General features: G+C 46.5%; 1 protein-coding gene across 1 annotated transcript in view; it reads left to right on the forward strand.

Moving 5' to 3' along the window:
• Nucleotides 1-1,990: 1,990 nt before the first annotated feature.
• LOC119172699 (transmembrane protease serine 9) overlaps nt 1,991-24,471 on the forward strand; it is a 114,206-nt gene continuing 91,725 nt past the window's right edge. The window contains exons 1-5 of the mRNA XM_075893084.1: nt 1,991-2,136; nt 17,664-17,836; nt 18,846-19,241; nt 20,189-20,265; nt 22,828-22,946. Coding sequence (XP_075749199.1) covers nt 17,758-17,836; nt 18,846-19,241; nt 20,189-20,265; nt 22,828-22,946 — 671 coding nt within the window. The 5' untranslated portion in view covers nt 1,991-2,136; nt 17,664-17,757. The remainder of the gene's footprint in view (nt 2,137-17,663; nt 17,837-18,845; nt 19,242-20,188; nt 20,266-22,827; nt 22,947-24,471) is intronic.

Consider the following 24,471-nt stretch of genomic DNA (forward strand, 5'->3'; position numbering starts at 1 on the left):
GTAGGGTTGTGGTGCTAGCACCGGCTTTGTTGTGCTCGTAGGAATCTTCCTGCAAGGAAGCTTCCTCGTACGAGGGCTGCTACGCAGGTAGAGAGTCGTCAATGGAGACATTTTGTGTGGTGCTTTCCGGTTTCGTTTCCGGGCTGCCTCTCGGGATGCTGCCAGGGGAGCCGGGGGAGAGTTGCACAGTGGACGCCACGAGAGCAGTTCGCAGCGTGTGGTGCGCAAAGTTGTCCCAGTTATGTACCGTACAAGTGCGTACAACGTCCATCAGAAGTGTTTTAACCAAATAATTCAGTTCTGGAGAAAATCTATGGATCTGTTGTGTGTATGTGTTGATACTCTCCGCGGCGGCGTCCAAGTAGTGACCACAACACTACGCTACAATATAACTATGAGACACGCCGTAATGAAGGGCTTCAGAAATTTGGACCACCTGGGATTTTCTAACGTGAACCCAAATCTGAGCGCACGGGCATACAGCATTTTCGCCTCCATCGAAAATGCAGCCGTCGCAACCGGGATTCTATACCGCGACCTGCAGGTCAACAGCCGAGTGCCTTAGTCAACAGACCACCGCGGCTGGGCAGTTTGCAGTCTGCGTTCGTGGTGTTCTGAATGCTTCCTTACTGGTGCTTACGCCTTATCGCGCAGTTAGAAAAAGTTTTTCAACGAGTGTAGTAAAAGGCAAACTAGTACCATCATGGCAAACCAGCACACGCTCTCTCTGTCCTCTTCTTTATCTTCGTCCGATTTTGCTTCTCTTCCAGAACACGTGTGCTATTTTTTCCAGCCTGCAGCGAAATGACTCTGATGTACAATATATCGAGTGCTAAGACGAAAAGAGAAAGAAAAAATTGTGGAGAGGCGAGATTTGAATCCGCGTACCCATGATCCAAAGGCGAGCGTTGTAACCAATCGGTCATATATCTTGGTACGCTAGTAGAGGGTAGCATAGCTTTCTATAATATAGAATATCAAAGTGGTAGGACAGGGAAATATGACGATGAGGAGAAATGTGATAGTAGAAATGAGTAAAAAGAGGATGAATGGAAGAACAAGAGCACAGACAATGAAAGAAATAGATAGAAACTTAAAAGAAGAAAAATATAAAGGCGAGAGAACGATTACAGAGAGAGTGAAATACACAGAATGAGAAAGGGAAAGAGGAGAGAATAAAGGAAAAGAGAAAAAGATAGAAAAGAACAGGGAGAGAGCGAAAGAAATAGAAAGAACTATAAATGCAAAACAGGGGAGCAAGCATAGTCATGTATAGTGTAGCTGGAAGAAAAGATGTGGACGGGTAAAATCTTCGCCAAGCCAAGACTATCCAGGTACCCACCAGTTCTGCTGTGACCCAACCATGCTCGATTTAGCGCAAGCAGCGCTAATTTTCTGTTCTTATTCGAGTAAAAAACGTGGATCACTGCCAAAGAACGTTTTCCTTCTCATCTCTTTTCCGACTTGAGGCAGAATGCACAAGATGGTAACAGTATAAAAGGAATGAGAGCACCGATTTCCAATTATGAATCGATGCTCCCTCAACTGGTTTCCAGGACTCTTTTTTTTACCACACCCAATGCTCACATAGTACGGCAACTTTGGAAAAGAGAGGAGCGATTACAATGAATTGATGTTGCGATACATGATACTAAACAAAGCATTCCAACTCCAACTCAGTGGCCGAAGATAGTGAGGCATTGTAGTGATCGTCGATGCTGGCCCCACAGAAGGCTCTTGGCCTTTAAACAGCCACCACTACGGGTGTTAGAGCACCGTTGTCACAAAACCTCGCTCCGTTTGATGTTGGTGCGCGTAACAAAGTAGTGAGCCCAACGACCGTTGACCCACTGGCGAAGTCCCGTTGGCCGCAGCCCGCTGGCTGCTCACCTGGGCTGGTGCCCTCGCCAACCTTCGTCGCGGCGTCTTATCGCCTCCGTTGCTTCCGCCGCCACCGCCGTTCGAGGCGTCCCGCCGAGGTCTCCGTCGGGGGGCGCCCCTGGCAGCAGTTGTTCCTGCGGGGCAGCGGGGAGGTGTGTGCGCGTGTGGCGGTCGGGGCTTCCCGCACGTGCCGCCGGCCGACACCCGAGCGCCAGAAGCTCACTAGTCGAGACTGCGGCGGGTGCGGCGGCACAGGTGAGTTCCCGGATGGTCTCCTCCTTAGGACTTCTCCCCCACTCCTGTCACTCACGTACTCCTGCACGACTCGTCCAGCCACGGAAGCCATGCATGTCTCTCTTTTCTTGCCTTTTCTATCTCCTCTGGCGACTGGACATGTTTACCGCTCGCTGGAATGCGACCACCAATCCCATTTGCATTCTATAACTGTCGATGTCCCTACCCTGGCCATCTTGGCCGCCCGTACAGTTGTGTTCAGTGTGTGCCGTCGGAAATCGGGGTTTTCCCATCTGTCTGACTGCTTTCCAGGGACATCATGACGTGAACGACATAGTAACGCGAAATCTGGCGCGTCGACTAGCGCTGTCATAGTATTGATGAAGGAACATCATTACGTAAACGCTGCAGTAGTGGCTAAATCTGATGGGTCAACTAGCGTTGTGTTAGTATTCGTCGATAAATCTAGTTGAAATAATTTGGTTGTTGATTCAGTTGCTACTGTTAAGCAGCAGCTTGTCAACCACTCGATGTTCTTTAGCCATCATCCTACCCACAGAATACGCCACTTCTTGTATTACTGTCTTCAGACCTCGCACCTTTCGGAGTGCGGATGCGAGTGCGCACAAACACAAAGCATACATAATGTTCGTGTCCAAAACCTGTTTACACGTCGGAACGCCGCTGGAGTGGATTCTCTAACCCCTTCCTTTGGGGCTTCTTTTTAAATTATTATTTCTCTTCAGAGAAGAAGGGCTGGAGGGTACGCGGACCGCACCGAGAAATGAAAGGTTGCGCTTAAAATCACGCCGTTTGGTGTGGCGCCCGAAATAAATTGCCCCTTCAGCACTTAGCACTTGCCGGTCAGCAGCGCTCGTTTCGCCCTTGAAGCAAAAAAAGGCCTGGACGCGGGAAGAAAAAACAAGGAAAAAAAGCACCAGAGGTGCCGGGACTTTAACGAAAACACGGCTGGAGGTTTAACGCAGTGTGTCGCAACGAACACGTACCTGCGATACGGGCCGAGGAAGAATCGCGAGGGCGTACCAGGCGCGCGTCAGCTTTCACGGCAAAGCACGTTCGCAGAAGGGCAAAAGGAATGGCAGCTCAGCTTTACTCATTCGTCTTTAAATTTGAACCTCCGTGCGAATGGCTGCCTCATGCGCTTTGTTTGACAGCTCGTTTCAAGCACGGATAAATATATTGGCAAGGCTGAGATGCACGTAACTGCGAAACGTATGACTCTGCAACGCCCTTAGCAACATTGTTTGTTTCGAAACAGTTACTGCATAGAAAAACGAAACGATTAAAGAACGTTTGTTTCTGGTAGACGGGGGAAAGCAGTCAGCTGGCTGTATGGTACGAAACGGGGGCGAGCGATGTGATGGTATAGCTCGTTTAGCTTGTTTGGAAAACGCACATGCTGTAAAGGCAATCGCTACGTGCGAGTGACAGTTATTCCATTCCCACACTTTATCGCAGTCACAATATCAGACCAGTGTTCATGCGGCAAACTGATATACGCTTTTTTATTTACGTTGAAAAAAAAAGCATTATAAGAGGTGGCGGAAAAGAGGTGATAGCACTCCTTTTTGAGGACCACATTTTCGCAAGCCTTTCACGCATTAAAATGATTTCGTTTGCTTGTTTTTTTTTTGTGACCAGTCAGAAGAGAAAAAACTATTTCCCGTCTCTCTTGAGGGCGTTGTGTATTGGGCACAAAAAGTCACGATCGGCTACGAGAGGACCAAGATTGTTTTATTCTTTAGTTGTGCATCCATTGTCATAGCAGTATGCTGTGCGTGGTTCCTGCTTGCAAGCGTTTAACATCAGCTTCCCCGTATTGAAGTTTCCAGCGGCCTGATACAGCAAAATTTTTTTTATGTTAAGTGCAATGCGTTTTGGTGTTAGTAAATTATGGCGAGTGTATTTCTTGTGGCAAGAACTAATTCCCGTGTACCGTTAATTACGCTTGTGGTGATGAACAAGCAATGCGATCACCTATTCTTTTTCTCGCGCGCATGCTATCCAATCATACTTCTACGCAGTAAAGGAGAAACACCTTCATTAAGATTGTCGTAACTTCTCATGAACGGATCGATTAAAATTAAAGCGATTTTTAAAGGGTGCCTACCATATCTGAAGAGAGAAGTTTCCGCTGTGCTGTCTAAATCTATCGGTGCTTCAACAAAGGTTAACAATACTTTACTATTCTCCTTCAGCTTTCATGTACCGTAAAACAAAATTTATCATGTACATGATTAGAACAAAATAGTAAGCCATTTTCACTCAGCTTCCCGATCGGTTCGCGAATGGTTTCAAGTTCCCTGCCACCTGGACGGCCACTAACGACACATAAGCCTACACGAAAGATGAAATGACCAAATCGTAGGTTGCCATTTAAATTTCCAAACGGCCATGTCTCACGACAGGCTGTCCATTTAGTGTACTCCTCATTTAGCCTCCATTATCGGGCTGTAGTTCTAGTTGCTGCGTGACAGTAGAGTGCACAGGTCGACCACAAGCTTCGCGAGCCTTTGGCGCTCGATATTTTTGAACACGCCTACGATTTACCATATTGATAAATGCACCGTGGGCCCATTGGTTTTGTTATCTTAAAACACTGCCCTGCATTGAACAGTCGCGCAGCTGAACTGTAGAACGATTCCCAGCCTTGGCGGCCGCATTTAGCAGGCATGAGGTCGTGCACTTTGATTTATGCGTACCTAAAAAAAGAACGCCAGATAGTCTAACAATTATGACTGTCACTGTCGTTCGGCCGCGTTTGTTTGCAACTTTCGGCGACACCAGCGACGGGAACCTCGGTCGCCTGCTTGATTGAAATCTTCATTCCTCCTCCTCCTCCAAACTAGGCGTGACCTCCCGCTTCCGACCTTGGATTGTTACGGCGTCGGATGTACGAGACGGTAGCACCGGTGTCGCGCGCGTGTAGTATATACGCACCGAATTGCCGGAAACGGCCCTCATCGCGCGTCGCTTCGATTATCGCGGGAAGTCCGGCGCGCCGCCGGCCGAGTGGGTCATCGACTGCTTGTTTGGCCGCCTCTATCAAGGGCACCGTCACTCGACAACGGTCTGCCGCTGATAGCTCCCTTTCGTCGCCAGGATAAACACGGGCACGTGCAAGATATGCGTAGCGCTTGGAGCCTCAAAACAACAGCTAAAAGAAGAAAAAAGTTCGCGCAACGCATCACCAATCTCGCCGAGTACGTAACCTGCAGGTGTATATAGCTCCGTCAGACCAAGTTTCATTTCACCGTGACGTCTTTGTAGACAATTCAATATACAAATAAATGTTTAATTCATTTCTTATCGATAATTATTGATACATCACCCTTGCAAGTTTTCTGCTAGTAAACTGGTTTGGCATTGCCTGAATTGTCGGAAGCGCTGCATGCTTACCGCGCCTCACGTGCCTCCGCGGTTGCATCAGCTATGGCAACGACGTCATGTTACGTCACAGCGACGTCACAAATGTTGGCTATCTCTGTCACCATGACGAAGATATAGGGTGACCCAATCACATATTGATTTTCTGCATCACTCGTGCCAGCAGTCACTTTCTGTATTTTATCAAGAGGCAGCTAATGCTTTTGCCTTTAAAAACACGAAGCTCTCGCAGAAGACCTTACGATAGGATTAATACTGACCATCACGCGATGATGTGTACCGACACTTTTGAGTTGTTCTCTTTTAGGGGCTTAAGGGTGAGGCTTGTCCAGTGTCCGATGTCACGACTTCCTTATATGGGGCAAAGCTCGGTTAATGTACGATATATTCGAAGCCTATGCGACACACACACACACACACACACACACACACACACACACAAAGGCTAAGTGGTGCTGTTTGTGCGTAGCACAAACAAGCACCGATTTTGTTTCCAGACACCTTCCCTTGAGTTTATCTGATAGACAAAATGTTGACCTGGCGGGGTCGTCAAGCATTCAAGTGAGAAAAAAGGGGAATAAGCATTACACGTAAATTGTCCTTTTTTTGTTTTGTACTGTACACGATTGGGAAAACGATTGGTAAGCTATACATGAACGAAAAAGTGGGAAGCAGTCACACCCTTTTCTAATTACCGAAAGACAACGCTACATCGTTAAATAATTACTACTAAGCTTCTTAGTTCACATTTTATGCTACTCCTGTGGAGACACGTGTACTAGAGATGCGTCGGTTCCATTTTCTCGTAAATAGATCGCGCCACAAAACTAACGATTTATAGCATAATTACTTAGCCGGCTTTATGCACTGTGATCATGGTGACAAAAGGTTGGGAATGAAATGTCCTGCAAGGAAAGAAGTTTAGCCGACTAGCACGATAATAATATTTGGAGTATGATGTACCAACACCACGGAACCCCCCGGCGGACATACGTAGCATGTTCCTTCCGAGAACACCAGTTCAGCCTGCAAATAAATAACGCATACCAAAGTACCCCTGCCAAAGTTTTTGAGGCGCCGGAGACAGCAGCAGAGGAGGAAATGGTTATAGATGTTGTCAACTTCCAATTGCCTGGTCAAAAGTCGCAGATGGAAGGCGAATGGGATAGCTCCGCAACTCTATATAGTCTCCAAACAGGACCACGTTCGATGGGCTCAAAGAGTTCAAGAACAGATATGCTGACTTGACACTCTTTAGTTTGTAACAGAGCGGTACCATGACTACCAGGAAAACATAGAAAACGTTGAAATCTTTATGCGTATGATGTCCCATTTCTTAAGACTAAGAAAACGACGAAAGAAGCGCCATATTTCCTTTGCCTGGCTCCCTTCCAGCAGCGCACAATTTCTTAGCCTTTCGCAACATTCGAGTCGAGACGAAATGCAAACGGCGTGATGGGGCTGAAGGACGCTAACGTCTTACGCATGAAGATATGGCTATTCTTCAATTAAACGTCACTCTAAACACACGATATGGCACAAGCCTCCTGGCAACGAACAATGAACGAAAGGAAAAAAAAAAAGAAAACGTATACTACGGCAACGATCGTTCTTTTTTCATGGAATCACGCTTGAAACAATTACTCCTGCGAAAGCGCGAGAACCTCGTTTGTGCGAAGCACCGGTGAGCGTGCTAACGATATGCTAATACGGGCTGCTAACGAAGTTTTCATGATTTGCCAGCATTGTCTTATACAAAAAGGTGTGTAGCTACATTGCTAACGCAAGCAATTCTAGTGTTCACGAAGAATATATGTTATTTGATCGGCGCAGGCGGCGGGCCACAGCTGTGAGGCAGAGCTTGATTAGCGAAGCGTGAACATCAACCGCAGGGAGCGCGGGCAAGCGCACAAAGGGTAATGAGGCCGTTTCTAATTGAAGAGCGGCGCGTTCGTGTCCGCTATAGTGGCCGCTCTGACCACAGGTCGATTGGCAAGATGGATCGTGTTGCGTTTTCAGCATGACTGTATCCCGTTGCTGCACGCTGCATGAAGGGTGGAAAGTTGGGCATGTAGAGAGAACATAATTAAAGTCTGTAACTGCGCTACACACAAGGACTAGCGAAGAACACAGAACTTTCAGCAGCATTTATTAATGTGTGTGTGTGTGTTTGTACGTTATTAATGTGTGTGTGTGCGTGTGTGTGCGTGTGCGTGCATGTGCGTGCGTGTGTGTGCGTGTTCGTGTACGTGCGTGTGTGTGTGCGTGTGCGTGTGCGTGTGTGTGTGTGTATGTGTGTGCGCGTTTAGGAGATAGAGAGAGAGAGAAAGAGATACGCAACATATCAAGCTTTCTTGTGTGATACGCTTCAGTAATATGTCGCGTAAGCTGATAGCGTGACTTACCTGACACCTCTTGGTTCTCTTTGCACCCCTCTTTGAGCATTGCGAGGCATTTTTCTGCTTTGTGTTTGGGAGTATACTCGCTATGTTGCACGCCAACTATAGACTTTTTTTTGCCATATTTGTAAATGGGCTAAGGAATGTTTAGTCTGAATAATAGTTTAATATCAGTGCGTGTATGTAACTAATCAACATCAAGGCTAACTTACACCTCAGCTATATATTTCACGCATCTTTTAAAGATACTCATATCAAATGCCCCTGAAGATACAGTTTACTTCTAGTTGTATATTTTGCATTATTATTTATAGTAAGCACCAGGCTATATTTATCTGTGTGTGTGTGTGTGTGTGTGTGTGTGTGTGTGTGTGTGTGTGTGTGTGTGTGTGTGTGTGTGTGTGTGTGTGTGTGTGTGTGTGTGTGTGTGTGTGTGTGTGTGTGTGTGTGTGTGTGTGTGTGTGTGTGTGTGTGTGTGTGTGTGTGTGTGTGTGTGTGTGTGTGTGTGTGTGTGTGTGTGTGTGTGTGTGTGTGTGTGTGTGTGTGTGTGTGTGTGTGTGTGTGTGTGTGTGTGTGTGTGTGTGTGTGTGTGTGTGTGTGTGTGTGTGTGTGTGTGTGTGTGTGTGTGTGTGTGTGTGTGTGTGTGTGTGTGTGTGTGTGTGTGTGTGTGTGTGTGTGTGTGTGTGTGTGTGTGTGTGTGTGTGTGTGTGTGTGTGTGTGTGTGTGTGTGTGTGTGTGTGTGTGTGTGTGTGTGTGTGTGTGTGTGTGTGTGTGTAATGCTGATGAACAGTGAATCACTTATTAATATAATGGTGAAATATTAGTGTACTGATAATACTTAACTATCAAGTGTATACCAGAAGAAATCTGCACTTTTTTTCGTTCGTCATGCTATCTTTGTCCCTAAGTTGATCACGAGAGAAAATGCGCATCAGGCCAGGTAGGACATGGGCGCAAACACATAATGCCAACAGCAAGTTCACTTGTGTAACTTAGACACGAAATTGTCTCCTTCCCCTCCCTCCGCCTCTCTGCCCCACCTCCACAAACCGGGTGCAATTATAGCGGCCCGCTATAAGGCACACAACTCTGATTCATCCGTGTGTCCTCGTCTTTTGATCGCTGTTGATTAGACAGTGACACCATACAGCATCGGTGCCTCTTTGTCGGTACCTTGATAGACTTGTGTCCTTGTACAAGCCTCGAAGAGCAATATGAACACACATCTAGAGACTAAGTCAAGGCCTGTTGTCAGATTGGGCGGTGGCAGAGAAACAGACAAATGTTCTTTTACGTGACATCTACCTTTGTTTGTCTCGCAAATATCTGGTTTGGTGAGTAAGTCCTTCTGATAACTCGAGGAAACGAGTTGTATTGCCGAAGTCTGTCGCAAACATTGATCGCACTCGACGTAACAGCTTTCGTGCACAAAGTTGAAACGTCTTGAATGTCTGTAGTCTGGAATTCTCTTACATCAAAATTGAAACGAGGGACACCTACCATGCTCATAGCCTGCAGTCTTGTTTTGAAACACAAAATGCCATGATTTGTTGCCCCACCAATGTTTTCGTGGTTCCTTTAAAATGTTTGCCGTCCTACTGTTCCCAGCGATTTCACATTTTTTATTACTATCGCGTGACATCATGAAGGTATCCGAAAAGTAAGAATGCTGAAATATTTATTACAAGTTGTAAATATGACTGACACATCGAATTGAAAGGCAAGAGGAAGATGGAAACTTGCGAGCCTTGAAAAAGGCAAGTCCACTTGTCGAAGTGTCGGCTCCAGCACTCTACCCCAGTTTACGACTTCCTCATCGCATATACAATATAACTTTTTCATAGATGCCTCAGCATCCCACTACGGGAATTGTGTTGCCAAAGCAGGGTATCCATCAAAGAAGCGAACAATTTTACCAGAAATATAGCACGACACTGTCACATTTCACAATGACGCCTTGTAATAGTTTGAGACAGATTGAAATAGCAGTGTACGCTGCAGACGCACGCAGCTCCGAATCAGACAACTAGGCCGTCTCGCGTATGAAATTCTAACGACCATGTTCCGCTGCGTAAACTTCTCTAAAGAAAAAAAAACACCGCAGTAATGTAGTACAGTCTTACAATGAAACTTTGCAGATCAGCTACAAGTTCAGAGGTTTTCTTTTTTCAACAAGATAAACAAATGACAGACTGGTAGTGTTTGTTCTCGCCTCAATAGTTGTGCGATCTTACATTGTGCTTGTTATTGTCAGAAAGCTGTTTACTTAACGCTCGTTTGTTCATGAAATACTAATTAATCAGCTGCCGTAAGGGCAATCCTTAACATGTGTTCACCCAAGGTGGTCGAAATTTTCGGATCCCTCCACTACGGCGTCTCTCATAATCATACGGTGGTTGTGGGACGTTAAACTTCACATATCAATCAAACGAAGCTTCTTCTAAGTTTTTCTCTTCGGTGCTTGGCATGTAACACCTGTTTGTGCACTTGGTTGATAGTTGCCGTCCTTGTACCGAAAGAAGTATCCTGTTTGTACTGGTCGACGCTTTACCTTGGAAGCGCTTGATCCAACGTGTCAACGACGTGCATTACTGTAAGGAAGGTTCAAGTGAAGTCCTTTGCGCCACGCTCACACGGCCCGCCAGAGATGAACGACATCAATTCTCAGAACTCCGGCAGATACAAGATGCAAGAGCCGAGCGTGACGCACCAAGTTGCGCCTTCTTTAAGATGATGTGCGACACACCCAACGCCAAGAGCTATTGGGCATCTTAGCATCTTCAAGTGAGACACATCTGCAGAGGCTGCATGATATACAAGAAAAAAAATTGTTTCATCTGTCAGTTTATCACCACTTCGTGTCAGTAACGTACATTGCAAAACGGCCTATAACGACTCCCATAGCTTGCTGGTCCTGAGGAAACTGTCTTCGTCACCGGGTGAAGAAACAACTGTCTTTCGGAAAAACTTCCCATCATCAGGGCGTGACCGAAATGTTTTGTCCTTGACAAGAAGGCGAGCCTTGCTAAACAAGTAAAGCATCCAAATCGTCTGGCCTTGACCCTCGAGCGATTTGAGGGCTGTCCTCCTGGTGTCGCTTCAGTTACGGCCGCCATTGCCCGAGTGACGTGTGTGTGTCAAAGAGGCGACAGCTGTAGCCCCGCAAGCCTCATTCAGTTTGCCAGCGGATTGAACCGGTTTCGTGTTCTGGCTGCATGCACCCTTTTTGTTTACTTGTCTAAGCGATGTTGTGGCGAGCACACAGTGCAATTCTTGTTCCGCTGATGACAGCAGCAGTGTGACTTTTTTCAGCAATCAGCGTAATTCATTTCTATAATTCGCACTGCCTCATTCACAATGGTAGATCTACGAGCACCACTGCGTTTCTTTCAACAAGACCTTGCTTCTGGGAAGACGTGCGAAACGGATTACAGCATAAAATTCAACACTGGTGAAATGCCTTTGCAAAAGCAATGTTTTGTGGAACAGTCCCTGCCTGGTACCTTCGCAACGAGGGGCATCAACGCTTCTTTTTTTTCCCTATGAAACAGCTGCTTGTCAGAGAAATGAGAAAGCATGGCGTCTCGGGCAACAAGGAAGGCACGTACACATATGATCGAGCCCATCTGCGTTTCGAACCAAGTCATGTAGTCGGCATTCGCTTTCGCCCGTACGAGGCAAATCTTGACCTCGTCACACAGAGTGCGTGGTGTACACGTTCACGCGTCGATCCACTTCAATTCGTCTTATACGCCTACGCGGGTGAGGTAGACGTTCGTCGCAATCGACGTAGCTTCTACGTCTTCTCGCGCCTGGTCGTCCTTGTGAAGAGAAATGGCATTGCCCCAATCCTGGAGAAATCCCAAGAAATGCCTGCTTCGTTGTTCCTTTGGTAATGCCAGCACCTCCTCTTTCAGCTTTTTCGAGCAAGAAGCTTACGCTGGAGCTGAAAATGGGACGCCGTAATGATGTATTTCGCTCGCACCATGGCGGCGCTTCCGTCTTATCCGTAGCACGGGGGAATACCGGTACTCAAAGGACGCGCTACATCCGTCTTAGACACTGTAGTAGTGCTGACACTCCACGCCATGGTCTAATGAATGTGTACATGTTCACCTTTTATTTCATGTTCAAGGCTTAACACGAAGAGTAAAGATTGTAGTTATAAGACCCCTTTGCCGAGTGGTAGTTGACTATGAGACATACGAAAGAAATGTGTCAGGGTTAAGCAAACACTTGAAATTACCAAAGCTTGAACGCGTTCTGCACTTTCAGCTATGATTTCATGTAAACGATGTTCAGAGAAGTTCGTTGATATCAGAACCTTCTGTATGAGGCAGTGAGCAGGCTTAAAGGTCCCGTAGACAAAACAGTAAAGACATTAAGACTTCACGTGCCCACCTCAAGTTGATGCATATTTGCCAGGTTAGCTCACGTGTTTCAAAGACTTGCCAGAAGCTCAATTGGATCCTATTCTGACAAGTCTGTAAATCTTCCTGAAAGTTTCTGGTTCATTTTTGCCAGCACAACATAAATGCAACACAAAAAGGAGACAGACACAGACTGCAGCGGGGGACTATTTCAATATCTTTCATTTCCTAAATCTCTCACTCACTTCAAATTTGTGCTTACCGTTCCATTAGCTACAGAAAACTCTGCATGACATTCTGCTACGTTATAAAACTTTGGTAATTAACTACATGAGCTGATAATCACTCATCAAAAATATTCTGATGGTTGCTATGAAAGCCGTTTTTCATGAAAACGTACTACGGTGCAGAATCCACAGATGAAAAATAATTTGATAAGTGCGTCAATTTACGTTAGGAAAACTAGTCAATGCATCAGAAACCTAGCCTGCTTCTTGGAAAGTTAAGCATATACTTTGGTGGAACGAGCTTATCACACAAAGCTGGAACGCTCTGCTTTCGCAAGTAGGAGAGCAATATCGCGCGAAGCGTCGGTTACTGTGCTGCGTCGAGTAAGAGAAGCGGTCGTTCATGTATTCTCCCGGTTCTAACCAACATGGACGCCTGCCACGGCAAGTTGAGTACATTGTTGATGCACCTCTCAACCCTTGGTATCGTAAGCGTACGCATGTGTTGTGAAATACTTTTTCCGACTGGCATTGTCCGCGTCTCGACAACCATCCTTGGAATACTGCCAGAGTAGTTATTGTCCTTTTGGTTCAAAAGAAAAGAGTAGACGTTTTTTAGGCGATAATGCCTGATGAGGAAAGCACCATGCAGGTATATAGGTATATATAACTTCTTGCAGTTTTTTTTTTTTGTCATCGTTATTGTGAACGTACATAACAGAGAACCGTACTGATTTTCTGTAGCAACTTATTTCACCTATTGACATTTATGTTTTTTTTTTCCTGATAGAATAAGTAAGCGCCATTTCCGGTGACATATTTGCGTCCTCACGCACTGTATCAACATCGGCGCTGCTAAGCACGATGACTCCGGTTCGAATCGCAGTGATCACGGGTGAATCTCGACTGGGGCGAAACACAGGAACGAATTTTAAAGTAAATTTCGCAAATGCGCTAATGAACCCTACGTTCTGGAAATTAAGCCTGAGTAGGTCATTTCGGCGTTTCACATATCATATGATGGTACTTGTTAGCCAAAAATCATAATTTTAAGTAAAAAGTTTCTGTGTGAAAAGAGGTAGAAGTTTTCAAGCGCTTCACAATCCGCATTTGCTGCGAATGTTCTCCGAAGGGAACTGCAATTCGATAGACGCCGTGCTAAAGACCTAAGGCTCCGTCCGCTAACCAGCGGCTTTCTGTAGTTTCCTTAGGGGAGATACTGTACTGGCGTTGATCGGTCGATCACGTTGCCAGTTAGTCGTGCAGCAACGCAGCAAGTGCGACAATGCACCGGAGTTTGTGACGGGGAGGATGCCGTCGCCAATGCCGTCGCATTGTTCACTCTTTCACGCCCTGCTGCCGAAATGTAGCTGTTACGCGCGGCGGCTTTTCTTTTCCGCGCAACGCCAGCCGGCAATGCTGTGGGTCCATGCTTCTTCTTGCGTCGTGGTCTGCAGCGGGGCGCTTGTTTGGCGCTGCGCCAACGGCGCACTCGACCACCGGAAAACCGGTCCCGTCCACAGCCAGCTGACGCCGTGGTCGCGCATGTACTCAAAATTTGCCGATGAAGAAAGGGGAAGTGCGTGTTTCATTTTTTTTTTCTTTTGACGTCACCCCACGGCAGCGATGCCTGAGGTCAGCTTTTAAACTTAGGCTCCGGCCAAGCCTGTTTACCCTCGCCTCCCTCCGACGCCACCAACCCTTTCTCAGGGGCGCATCCTTTTCAGACGCACGTTTGTTGACAGAGGCGAGTGAAGCAACCCCGGGGGTAACTCGCGCCCGCGAAGCACGGCGTCTACATGTTCTATCCGTTGTTGAAACCACACGCGCCATGTAAAGCTTATGTATTTTAGAGTATGGGTCTGAGCTACAGTATGTAATATGATTTATTAAGAACGGTGTAAGGGCACCGAGACGCAGACACCACGAACGAAAGGAAAGGCGCAGAGAAGTTAGGAGTGCTCTCAGGCGCGACATCCAGACCCCGCACTGCATCGTGACCTCCGTAATTTTTGGTTTCCGTTACTTAATTTATTTTTTATTTAGTACATACTGCAAACCACAAATGGTCCGAACAGAAAGAAGCACATCACATAAAAAAACAGGAATAGCATGTACCATACATAATGCAATTCAGTCTATACTTAATTCACAATGAATGGGGATCACATAATTTGTTCCAATCAGACACTGTCCGTGGAAAGATAGAATAAATAAAGACATCAGTTCTCGCGAAATATGGGGTCTCACATTATCAGTTCTCACAAATATGGGGTCTCACAAATCTCTCACATTATCTTCCACACAAAGTTTTGCTTCAGCTTCTGCCCCCACTTTACCCTTCGATGGTAAAGCAATACATCTTGCACGCACTGCCAGTGTGGTTAGCATCGAGTACAGCCCTTCAAAGTGAAAAACAAAATGCAAATAACTGATTTCCTGCAGTTCTGCATGAAAGAGAAGATGAGGCGCACACCGAGACATGACGTCACTGCTGTTATGTTTATGTCAGCCAAACAATGTAGAAAATTTTACTACTCTTTGCTCTTGACTCAAACGTTTGTTTCGTTTTTTCACTATTGTGCTTTTTTCATGCTCAACACTTCAATTCAAACACCTCATTCGAAGTACAAAGTACAGTATATAGAGGGACTGATATGTCCACCTTCTAATAAACCTTTCTCTTTATCTCTTTGTCTCGCTATCTCATGTTGCTGTCAAACTCGCGACAGAACACCAACAAGAGTCGTGAATATGTAACGCCTTCTGTGGCAAGAACTAGTATTCGCTTCAAAGTGGAGGTATTCACGGACTGTTCAAAGAGTGCTTCTGATAAAATGTCCGTTACTATAATGACTAGAAAGTAGAATCGAAAGACACAAAACACGTATAGCACAGTTGCCATACTGCAGGCCCATTATAAAGAAAAAAATTATGCGTTTCTGGTGCGATTTCCAACAAACACGGCTTCATTGTAAATGACCGCTACTTAGCTCAAACTGCACCTATATTACGAAAATATAATGGCGATCTCATCCCATCGAGACAACCATTTGTGACTCGCCCGATATCTGGCTCTGTACACTGAAACTGATGACTAGAAAGCGGGAAATATTCTTGACCTGTCTCGCTGTATAGTGCACAATGATCGATTGCCCACGACAGACACCAAAGCGGAAAGAAAAAGGGCGCAACTTGCTTAAGCGGGGATATTGCATGCCAATTTCTAAAAGAAACGCGCTGCATGGCGGCCTTAGTGCTTTACTTCTAGCCGTACTGAGGAATGTCATAAGCATACATGATGCGATAGATGCGTCGGAGTTCATAAGAGCCAAGGCTACAAGGCAAGATGTAGGAACGGAATAAAGCGGTAGGGATGAGCCAAAACTAACGCAGCTACCAGAGCAAAGCCAATCAACGCTTTTGTGATAAACCGGTAGTGCATGCACTGACAATGTTACGAGAGCTTGTTGCGGGCCGCAGGTAACGAGTAGCCCAATTCCACAAAAACGTAAATGAAGTCCATATTGGCCCGGGCAAGAAAGAGAGACTGAAAAAAAAAAAAACTAGACGTCTCACCAAGCGTGAAAGGGGCCGCCCGTGCCCACATGAAGGGGGGGGGGGGGGCATTGTGACGTCAACTTATGACGTCAGCATAACGTCAGATGACCCCCTAATTTGTGACATCGCCACTACGTCATCACGCCCTCTCTATTACGCCACTGGATGACGTCACCTACCAGCATCGTCACTTGAAGAAAGAAGTACCGATTCCGAAGGTTCTGCATAGCCTCATGAGCTCCAATAAAACTTACAGGATTCTACATGCATCTTAAGACGACTGCAAGGCGAAAACCGTTTGCTCCCTGGTATTTTTCTTTTTCTCGGTTGATCATGCATGCAAAGCCTTCAGAGTGGGACATGCACCGCGAAGGCTTTCCACACCCAAGGCGGTTTTTAACAGCCTCCGAGATCGGATGCGTTGAAACCTTTCCGTGAGTCTCCTACGGGAAGGAGTCGGCTGCTGATGGAGCTCAGTTGACGCTGTCCATGACGCCCAAACTCCATAAGCGCGAAAATGCACGCGACAGTGACGAGCGACGCGACGTAGATCGGCGTCGCGCGATCAGTCACTAGCGCAGGCAAACCTCATTCACGCGACGGCTTCGGCGAGTGAATTCCACTGTTGCTGGCATGAGGCCGTCTACTCGCACAAAGAAAACCGCGTAGCGAGCGGTTTCCAATTAAAAAATAAGATATATTGTTGTGTAATGAAACGGAAAGTGTTTATTATTGCCTTGCAGCATTTTTATATGCGCGTGCGCAATAAACATTGCGTTATTTCTTGTTGCGCATACGTGACTCGGGCAGGGTCACGTGCACCTATGTAGTCTTCGTCTTTTCCGGTTTTTCGCTATTGGCTGCTTGAGCCCAGCACTTCCGGGTGATGAGCGACGGTTTCCAAATCTGGAGAACCGAGCGAAAACGAGCACGCGACACGTCGCGCGAACGCCCTGTTTCGTCGCTCATAGCGTCGCTCGTCGCTGTCGCGTGCATTTTCGCGCTTATGGAGTTTGGGCTTGACTCTACATAGCGGAGAAGTCGTGCAAGTCAGTCGTTTACGAAGGCGGATGGCTTTATAGAATTGTACACGACCAATACATAACTGCATCTTTTACAGGACGTGCGCTGTGCAGTCTTAAATTCAAGCAGCGCGTGGAATACGCGCATTTATCGTCTTCCCGATATGAGGGCACGCCTACAAAATAAGCCACCACATCTATAGCAGCCGAACACTAAGCTGCTCTAAAGAGGCTGCAACTCCGTGACTTACCGTTTCAGTACGCCATGATAATCAAAACACCAAAGACGTGCTCCGCACTTTCTTGGCATCTGTGTCTAAAACAAAAAATAGCATCAGTGGTGGGAACTCGGCAAGCCATTATATCTTTCGCAAGACAAACTTGCTCTATTAGACAAGTACATAGTGGGCGAGATTGCTTCGCATTACCAGCGTATACGTATGTCTACCATATTTGTGATACTACTTGCGTTAAAAAGCTTATGTAGCACTTGAACTTAGTCTGACTAGGATTTATTTCTTCTTCCTTTTATTCAGTTTTTTTTTGCTTTTTTTCATGCAGGACACCAGGAAGATAGCAAGAAAGAATCCAGACTGACAGTTGATCGACCCCCTTCGTGGCTGAACCGTAACAAAGCGTACTTAGAGAGAACAACATGGGTTCAACGGGCATTTTGCTGGTCCTCTTCACTCTGTGCGCAATTTTCCTGCGCGGATTTGTCGAAGCGCAAGGTGGTAAGTGCGTTTACTTCCTCTGTTAGGCTTACGCGCCATTGTTCGTCATACGGGGGCGAACTTGATGCGAGCTTTTGTGGCAGTTGCGATGCGCTTGCGTTGCAAGGCATAAAACGAACTCAACCTCCTTTGCGTTCACGAATGCAATGCAACACGTATACGGCGTCCTGAGTGTTGCACAAACAGTACATAGATCTCGTGCAAATACTGCGCTAGCCACACAAAATACGCCTACCGCGCAGTTTACATGCAACAGGGGGCAACGTTTTCTCAAGCAATAGGTTAATCTACACATAACAAACAAAACTTTTCTTAGTTTAGAAGCTGTCGAGATTGATGTATGCACTTACGTATGAGATACTGAAGCCACTGCCTCTGATGATAACTTCGGTTTGTTTGACACTTCAAGAGCGCTTCTTTTAGATAAGAATCAGCATCGAACAGGACACTGTCATTTTCAATCTAGATGAACGGCTTTCAGTAAACTGTTATGCCTCGGTTATCGAGTGGGTTACTGCGAGTCGCTTTATTTGCAAGCTCGACAAAGCTAACCGTAGTTGCGCTGTTCTCTTCTTCCTGCTAACTACTGGGTCAAGATACACGACTGATAGGAAAATTATCTTATTGAGTGCCACATTCGATTATGATGAATTTCTCATGACAGACGCACTGTAGTAAAAAAGTGAAGATTTCTTGATGTACAGACTGCCTCTAACTGAAACGTATGCTTCGACTATTAACATATACTACATTTTTCATCTAAGACTGCAAATATTCGTAGTAATATCAACCAAAAAATGACTCCAAATCACTTGTCGAGCAAATCTTGCGCAACGTGCATCGACGTTACATTAGTGAAACTGACAGAGCTTAGCTCCGAAGGTCACATAAAAGGTCTACTGTACGTTATGCTCAATGATATTGCCACTCAAGCAGCCATGTCCCACGATATTTTCGCAACACCCTTGCAGACCATGAAGTTCAACCACGCTGAATTTGTCTCGTGCAGCATTCTCGTTCGAGTTTCCCGACGACGACGGCTGCCGTACGCCTTTCAACGAGCCAGGCAGCTGCCTCGAACTGGCCAGGTGTCCAGCGCTTCAGTCAGTGCGAGACTACAACTTCCTGCGACGCTACATATGCGGGTTCTCGCGAAACGTGCCCTTGCTCTGTTGTCCGGGCGGCGGAGAGCAGAGGCCTCCGACACGCCCACCGACTCGTCCACAGACTCGACCTCCCACTCGACCTCAAACCCGGCCTCCTACCCGGCCTCAAACTAGGCCTCCAACTAGGCCTCCGACAAGGCCTCCGACAAGGCCTCCAGTTAGGCCTCCGACCCAACCACCCAGGGACAACCTCGTCGAAGGACCCAGGATTGCCAACTACCCGCGCTTCTTACCCGCTGGTGAGTATTGTTTGTATCTAGCAGTGATGTTACAGACTTTCGATGTACGAAACTCTGACGGCCAGGGTAAAACAGTAGACGAGACTATTGCCCCATGAGGTATGCGGACGCGAGGCTTCTCCCCGTGGGTGCAACACTATACCGCGGCCCACATGGCGCATCGTACCCATTTTTCTGCGCCCAAATACGCAATATGGCTGCGACATACTATAGATGTGTACTTGCGACGGCCTGCATCTGAGCCGTCTTCTTCCCCTCCATGCAACATAGGCCTGACCGACCACCAACGCTTGATCGCTGGATCCATGGACAATCCCAACGCTAACCTTTAGAATTGATACATGAAGAGAATTTCTAAAAGTATTTATAACAACGCGTAGCACTGCATCTATAGCGACAGGCTTTTGAAACTGAAAAAAAGAACAGCATACGTTATCATCTATAACTGCCTCGCTATTTTCGTGCAGCAGAGCGTTGACATTGGCAATATTCACGCAGCTCGTATACTAGCTCTCACGTTGAAGTAGGTAAGACTTAAAATATAAAACTAGAGCAACAAATAGGCTCACAGAAATCATTTTGTTAAAGCTTGTGTGAGATGACACGGCCAGCCAGGAGCTATTCCCTTGACACACAGCAACGATCCACAGCTCGCGTCATTGATTGCGCTCTTGTCGTCCTAGCCTCGCTTTCGGCGATCACGAATACAAATCTAAAGGCTTCAAATCAAATACAAAATAGTTTATATGCCAAAACTTTTCATGAGAAATCGGTTCACCATACAGTCACACGGACCATAAAAGTAACATTCTTAACACTCAACTTCTTCATAATTTGCTATCTCTGTGTCTATCAGCTCTAAGCATGCAATTATCAATTTTCTGCGCCGAGCTTATTCATAATTGCTTATTTTATTCTGCGGCGTTCATGTATCATTTTTTTTGCAGCATGCGGTATGACGAATGTGAGTGTGAGCCGTATCGTTGGAGGCCGCGAGTCAGAACCAGGTGCATGGCCTTGGATGGTGAGTACAATACTTCCTAACCTCTATGCAAAACAGCTATACGCTCTTCTTTTCTTAACACGAAATGTTTTTATGCCGTGGTTCACAAAGACTTCACTGACATCATTTCCGTCCCGGAAGTGACGTTGGTAAAACGAACACGAACAGTTGAAACAAAGAGACATAACAGAAAAACATTTGTTAATTTGCATGACCTAGAGGTTGAACACATTACCTCTCGGTCCACCACGATGGTGGGGGTCGGGCGTTCTGATCACTGCGCCACAAACCCTCATGCATGTGGCCCTACAAACGTACCTTACCTATGTCTTTTATATCTTCTTTTCACACTGACCTTCGTTGGCCCGGGGTGCTGTCACCGTCTCCGAGTACTGCATTGTGCTATTAACAAGGGCAGACAGGACACGCTTCGGCAGTCTCAGCAAAGCGGAAGCTTTACACTCCACTTTGTTTCAAATCAGGCTGAATGCATGCTTTGTTGGAGTGAGAGACGCTAAGAAGCAGCGCGAAACCTTCGCGCGTTTACGGTTCAAGATACGAGCTCTACCTCTCGCGCTTCGGAAGCGCTGTACGATAGTGCATGCATGAGAAGTGTCGGTTAACTACTTGCTGGAAAGCGCGCTCCTTGCCGTTTCTCTCCTTGAATGATGAGGCTCTCCATGAGCGCATATTGAGTGCCACTGATTATGTGCTGGTCGATGCCATCTTTGCGTGGAATTCACCATACGCTGTGCCCGAGTTTACGGTACTTCAGCTACCACAAACGTTTAATCAGGATCACTGGCGCTAGTCATTTTGATATACATGAGCAACCAGACGTCAGCGTAGATGCGTCCAAGTGAAACGGTGCTATAGCCACCAAGCGCCAGCGCTCAATGTGGAAGACAAAATTTATCAGAACACAATGAACACTGCACTAATTTTGTAAAGGCACGTTTCCGTTTCGTGTTATGCCAATTTTTATGACGGAGGGATCACCATATTTTTAACACGAAAGTCTTTTATGCCAGGGCCCACCACGGCTTCACTGACGTATTTCCGTCACGGAGATGACGTTGCAAAATATATTCCAACAGAATTGAGAACTAAAACCTAGAAATCAAGGATCTTACGTGGGGCGTCGAACCAGAAACCACTTCATCCACAGCGCGTGGTGCTAACCACTACGCCATGGAGCCTACGCTGTCGAAAGTGCTAACGGCGAGCTATTTGTATACACCACATACCGTTTTGTAGCCCTTAGAGTCACGTAAGGTCAGCGCGTTTTTGTCATCAGTAGCCAGAACCTCTCGCGTTGGGCACGCTCTCAAGGTCGTCGCCTCCAGCATTTCTTTGGGTGCCGCCTCCGCGGAGCGTGGTCTCTCCGGCGAACGCACTTATCAGACTCGTGATTCAGCAGAGCACGAAGGTCACTTCACTTGCTGCTGCGACCGCGTCTACGGAAGGAGCACGCTGCTCAAACACACGAAGTGAGAACTGTGACAGTTGCGGAGGCTTAGTTCTTGTCATGTCATGCCCACACCTGGGCGTTCGTTTCGTATATATTTCTTCCTTAATTGCGCGCTTTAAGTGTCGAGCTGCAATATTTGCTAGTCTGCGCACGTCTTGTGTATGCTAATTTTGTGCGTGCTTTCTCCTTGAGGTGTACATGCGAGTTTTCCACTCGTTATCGTTCTTCGCAAGATTTCGCAATTTGTTGCTATACCATTCCATTCTTCGCCCTTCTGGTGAAACAATGGACAAAAAACGCTTATCTTCCTCTGTGAATGCGCGTTTAGTTTTTGTGCTATACCGATTACTTGAAGAGGGATCAACCACGTGTTTGTCACGGTTGTTGCTATAGGTGTCCTCGAAACCGGCATACACTCTTATCAGTTTACAAAGGTTTTGACACGATATTCATGAACCGTGAAATGGAGTGGCACGTGGAGCGATTACACGCCTGGACTGCCAGGCTAACTTCAGATAACCCCAGCAATCGTGCAAGCCAGCCCTTCTGACAACTATTCAAAAACTGACGAAGACAGGCGCTTTCGGCAGATTTACTTTCAGAGCATCGAACTGTTGTATACAGGTCTGATGAGAAGGGGAAGGAAAGAGGGATGAATTGTCCCCATCATCACCCTTCATCCCTCTTTCCTTACCCTTTCCCTTATCCCCTGTGTAGAGTAGCAGGCTAGAGCGAACTAGCTCAGGCCGACCTCTCTGCCTTCTAATAAATTCTCACTCTCTCTCTCTCTCTCTCTCTCTGCGCAACCACATTTCTCATAATTTTCGTTCAGCCACCTAAATACCATGAGTTAAAGAAATTACGGGCACAAATTTTTGCCAATTAGCGTGCTCTATACGCCAAGCACTTTCATCGAGCGCGCGATGACTGCGCAGAATCAAGAGCGGCTCACCAGTTTTGAGACACGATAAGTAAATTAACACAGTCTATTTCTATCTGCATACTGCCCACTTCAGACACGCACAGTGATTTCGACACATATACGCATTGCCTTTTTGTCTGTTGTCCGATGCTTGGGGCGTGTGACCTCAACGTGAGGTGCTCACTTGCAGGCGGCTATCTACATCAACAGCGGTGGCGTGAACAGCGCTGCGTGTGGTGGAGCCCTGGTTACGGACAGGCACGTGGTGACCGCGGCACACTGCGTCGTCGTCGGACATCGAGCCACGAAGTGCGTATATCTACTCTGAACTTACTGTGTAGACACTGAACGTCACTACGGCGGTACAGACTAAATTCCCTCACTTTTGCGATACGATACACTTGAAAATTTTTGATGTAGTGCTAAAGAAAGCCGATACAGCAACCACGCCAGAGCTTGGTACTTAAAGAATCTGTGAACGTCTTCACGCTGTGTCATTTTTGTCTCATGTTCAATATCGGCTCCAGCTTTCCTCTTCCAATGTATGCTAGCAAGTCATAATGAATTCTCGCAGTTTCCTGTTTTGTTTTGTTTTTAACACGAAGGTGTTTTATGCTGGGTTCCACCAAGACTTTAGTGACGTCTTTCCATCACGAAAACGACGTTGAAAAATAGACACGATCATATGGCAAAGAAAAAAGTTCCGTCAACGATAGTCGAACCAATGACATCTCGGTCCGCGACAACAGATGCTGAGGACGCTATCCATTGCGCCGTGGTCACACACTTTCTTTATTGACCTTTGTAACTCACTCTGTAAGCTTACAAACGTGCCCACCTTTTATATCTACTTCTTTCCTCTCACAGTGCTCCTGTTCAGCGGGGTGTTGTTGGCGTCTGGGAACGGTAAAGTGAAGCAATGCATCATGGCCGTGAACTAATATATCGTGCGACGTTTGGTGCGTTTCCAATAGGTGAAGTGAAATGTTGAAGACGCCTTAACACCCCACGTGGTGGCGACATAAGGCTAGCGTCGGCTTCACTCATAGCATCTATCTATATCCAAATAGACCTTTGTTACGTGCGCCTATGTCATGCGTGCGCCTGCCTTACCTGACAATAACAGCCGTCCCACCCCGAGAAAAATTGCAACCGGGCTACAGGGGACACATGACGCGCGTTGCGTTGCCCTCTATTCCGGCTGTGCCGTTCAATCACTCTTTAAGCTGTCGCGGGTAGGCCACCTTAGATGAATTTTTACGTCGAATCAATGACGCTCCCCTGCTGTCACAGAGCATTTTCCGATTACGTTTTAGGCTAGTACAGCTACCACAAGAGTTTGCTTAATCATTGATCATGCATCTCAGTCTCCAGAATCGTGATATATCACTAAATGCCAAAGTGGGTTCATCTACGCTGAATGGCACTAAAGCTGTCAACCAATAATGGACATGGTACAAGCCCTGTTTAATGTACAGAAAACATTCAACTTCTTCTGTAAGGACACTTTTTACTTCCGTGTTACTGATTCCTAAGACGAAGGGATCAATCGTTTTTTTTATTTAACATTACAGCCCGTTTGGTTCGTCTACAGAACACAACCACATCGAAAAAGTTTGTAACCGAACGCACATTATGCTACCCAAACCAGCAAGCAGGGTTTCGCCACTTCTGCTTAATGATGTAGAAAATTACCGATCCTGAGGGTACAGATTGTCTTTCGAACCCTGAGACAATAATTAAAAATGTTGGCAACCATTTTTAAACCGTATGATCTACATAGTTTTTCTTTTCTTCATTGGTCTATCCATGAGTGGGATCCCCTGCCCAGATA

The sequence above is a fragment of the Rhipicephalus microplus genome, chromosome 4, assembly GCF_043290135.1.
Source record: "Rhipicephalus microplus isolate Deutch F79 chromosome 4, USDA_Rmic, whole genome shotgun sequence".
NCBI classification, from domain to species: domain Eukaryota; kingdom Metazoa; phylum Arthropoda; class Arachnida; order Ixodida; family Ixodidae; genus Rhipicephalus; species Rhipicephalus microplus.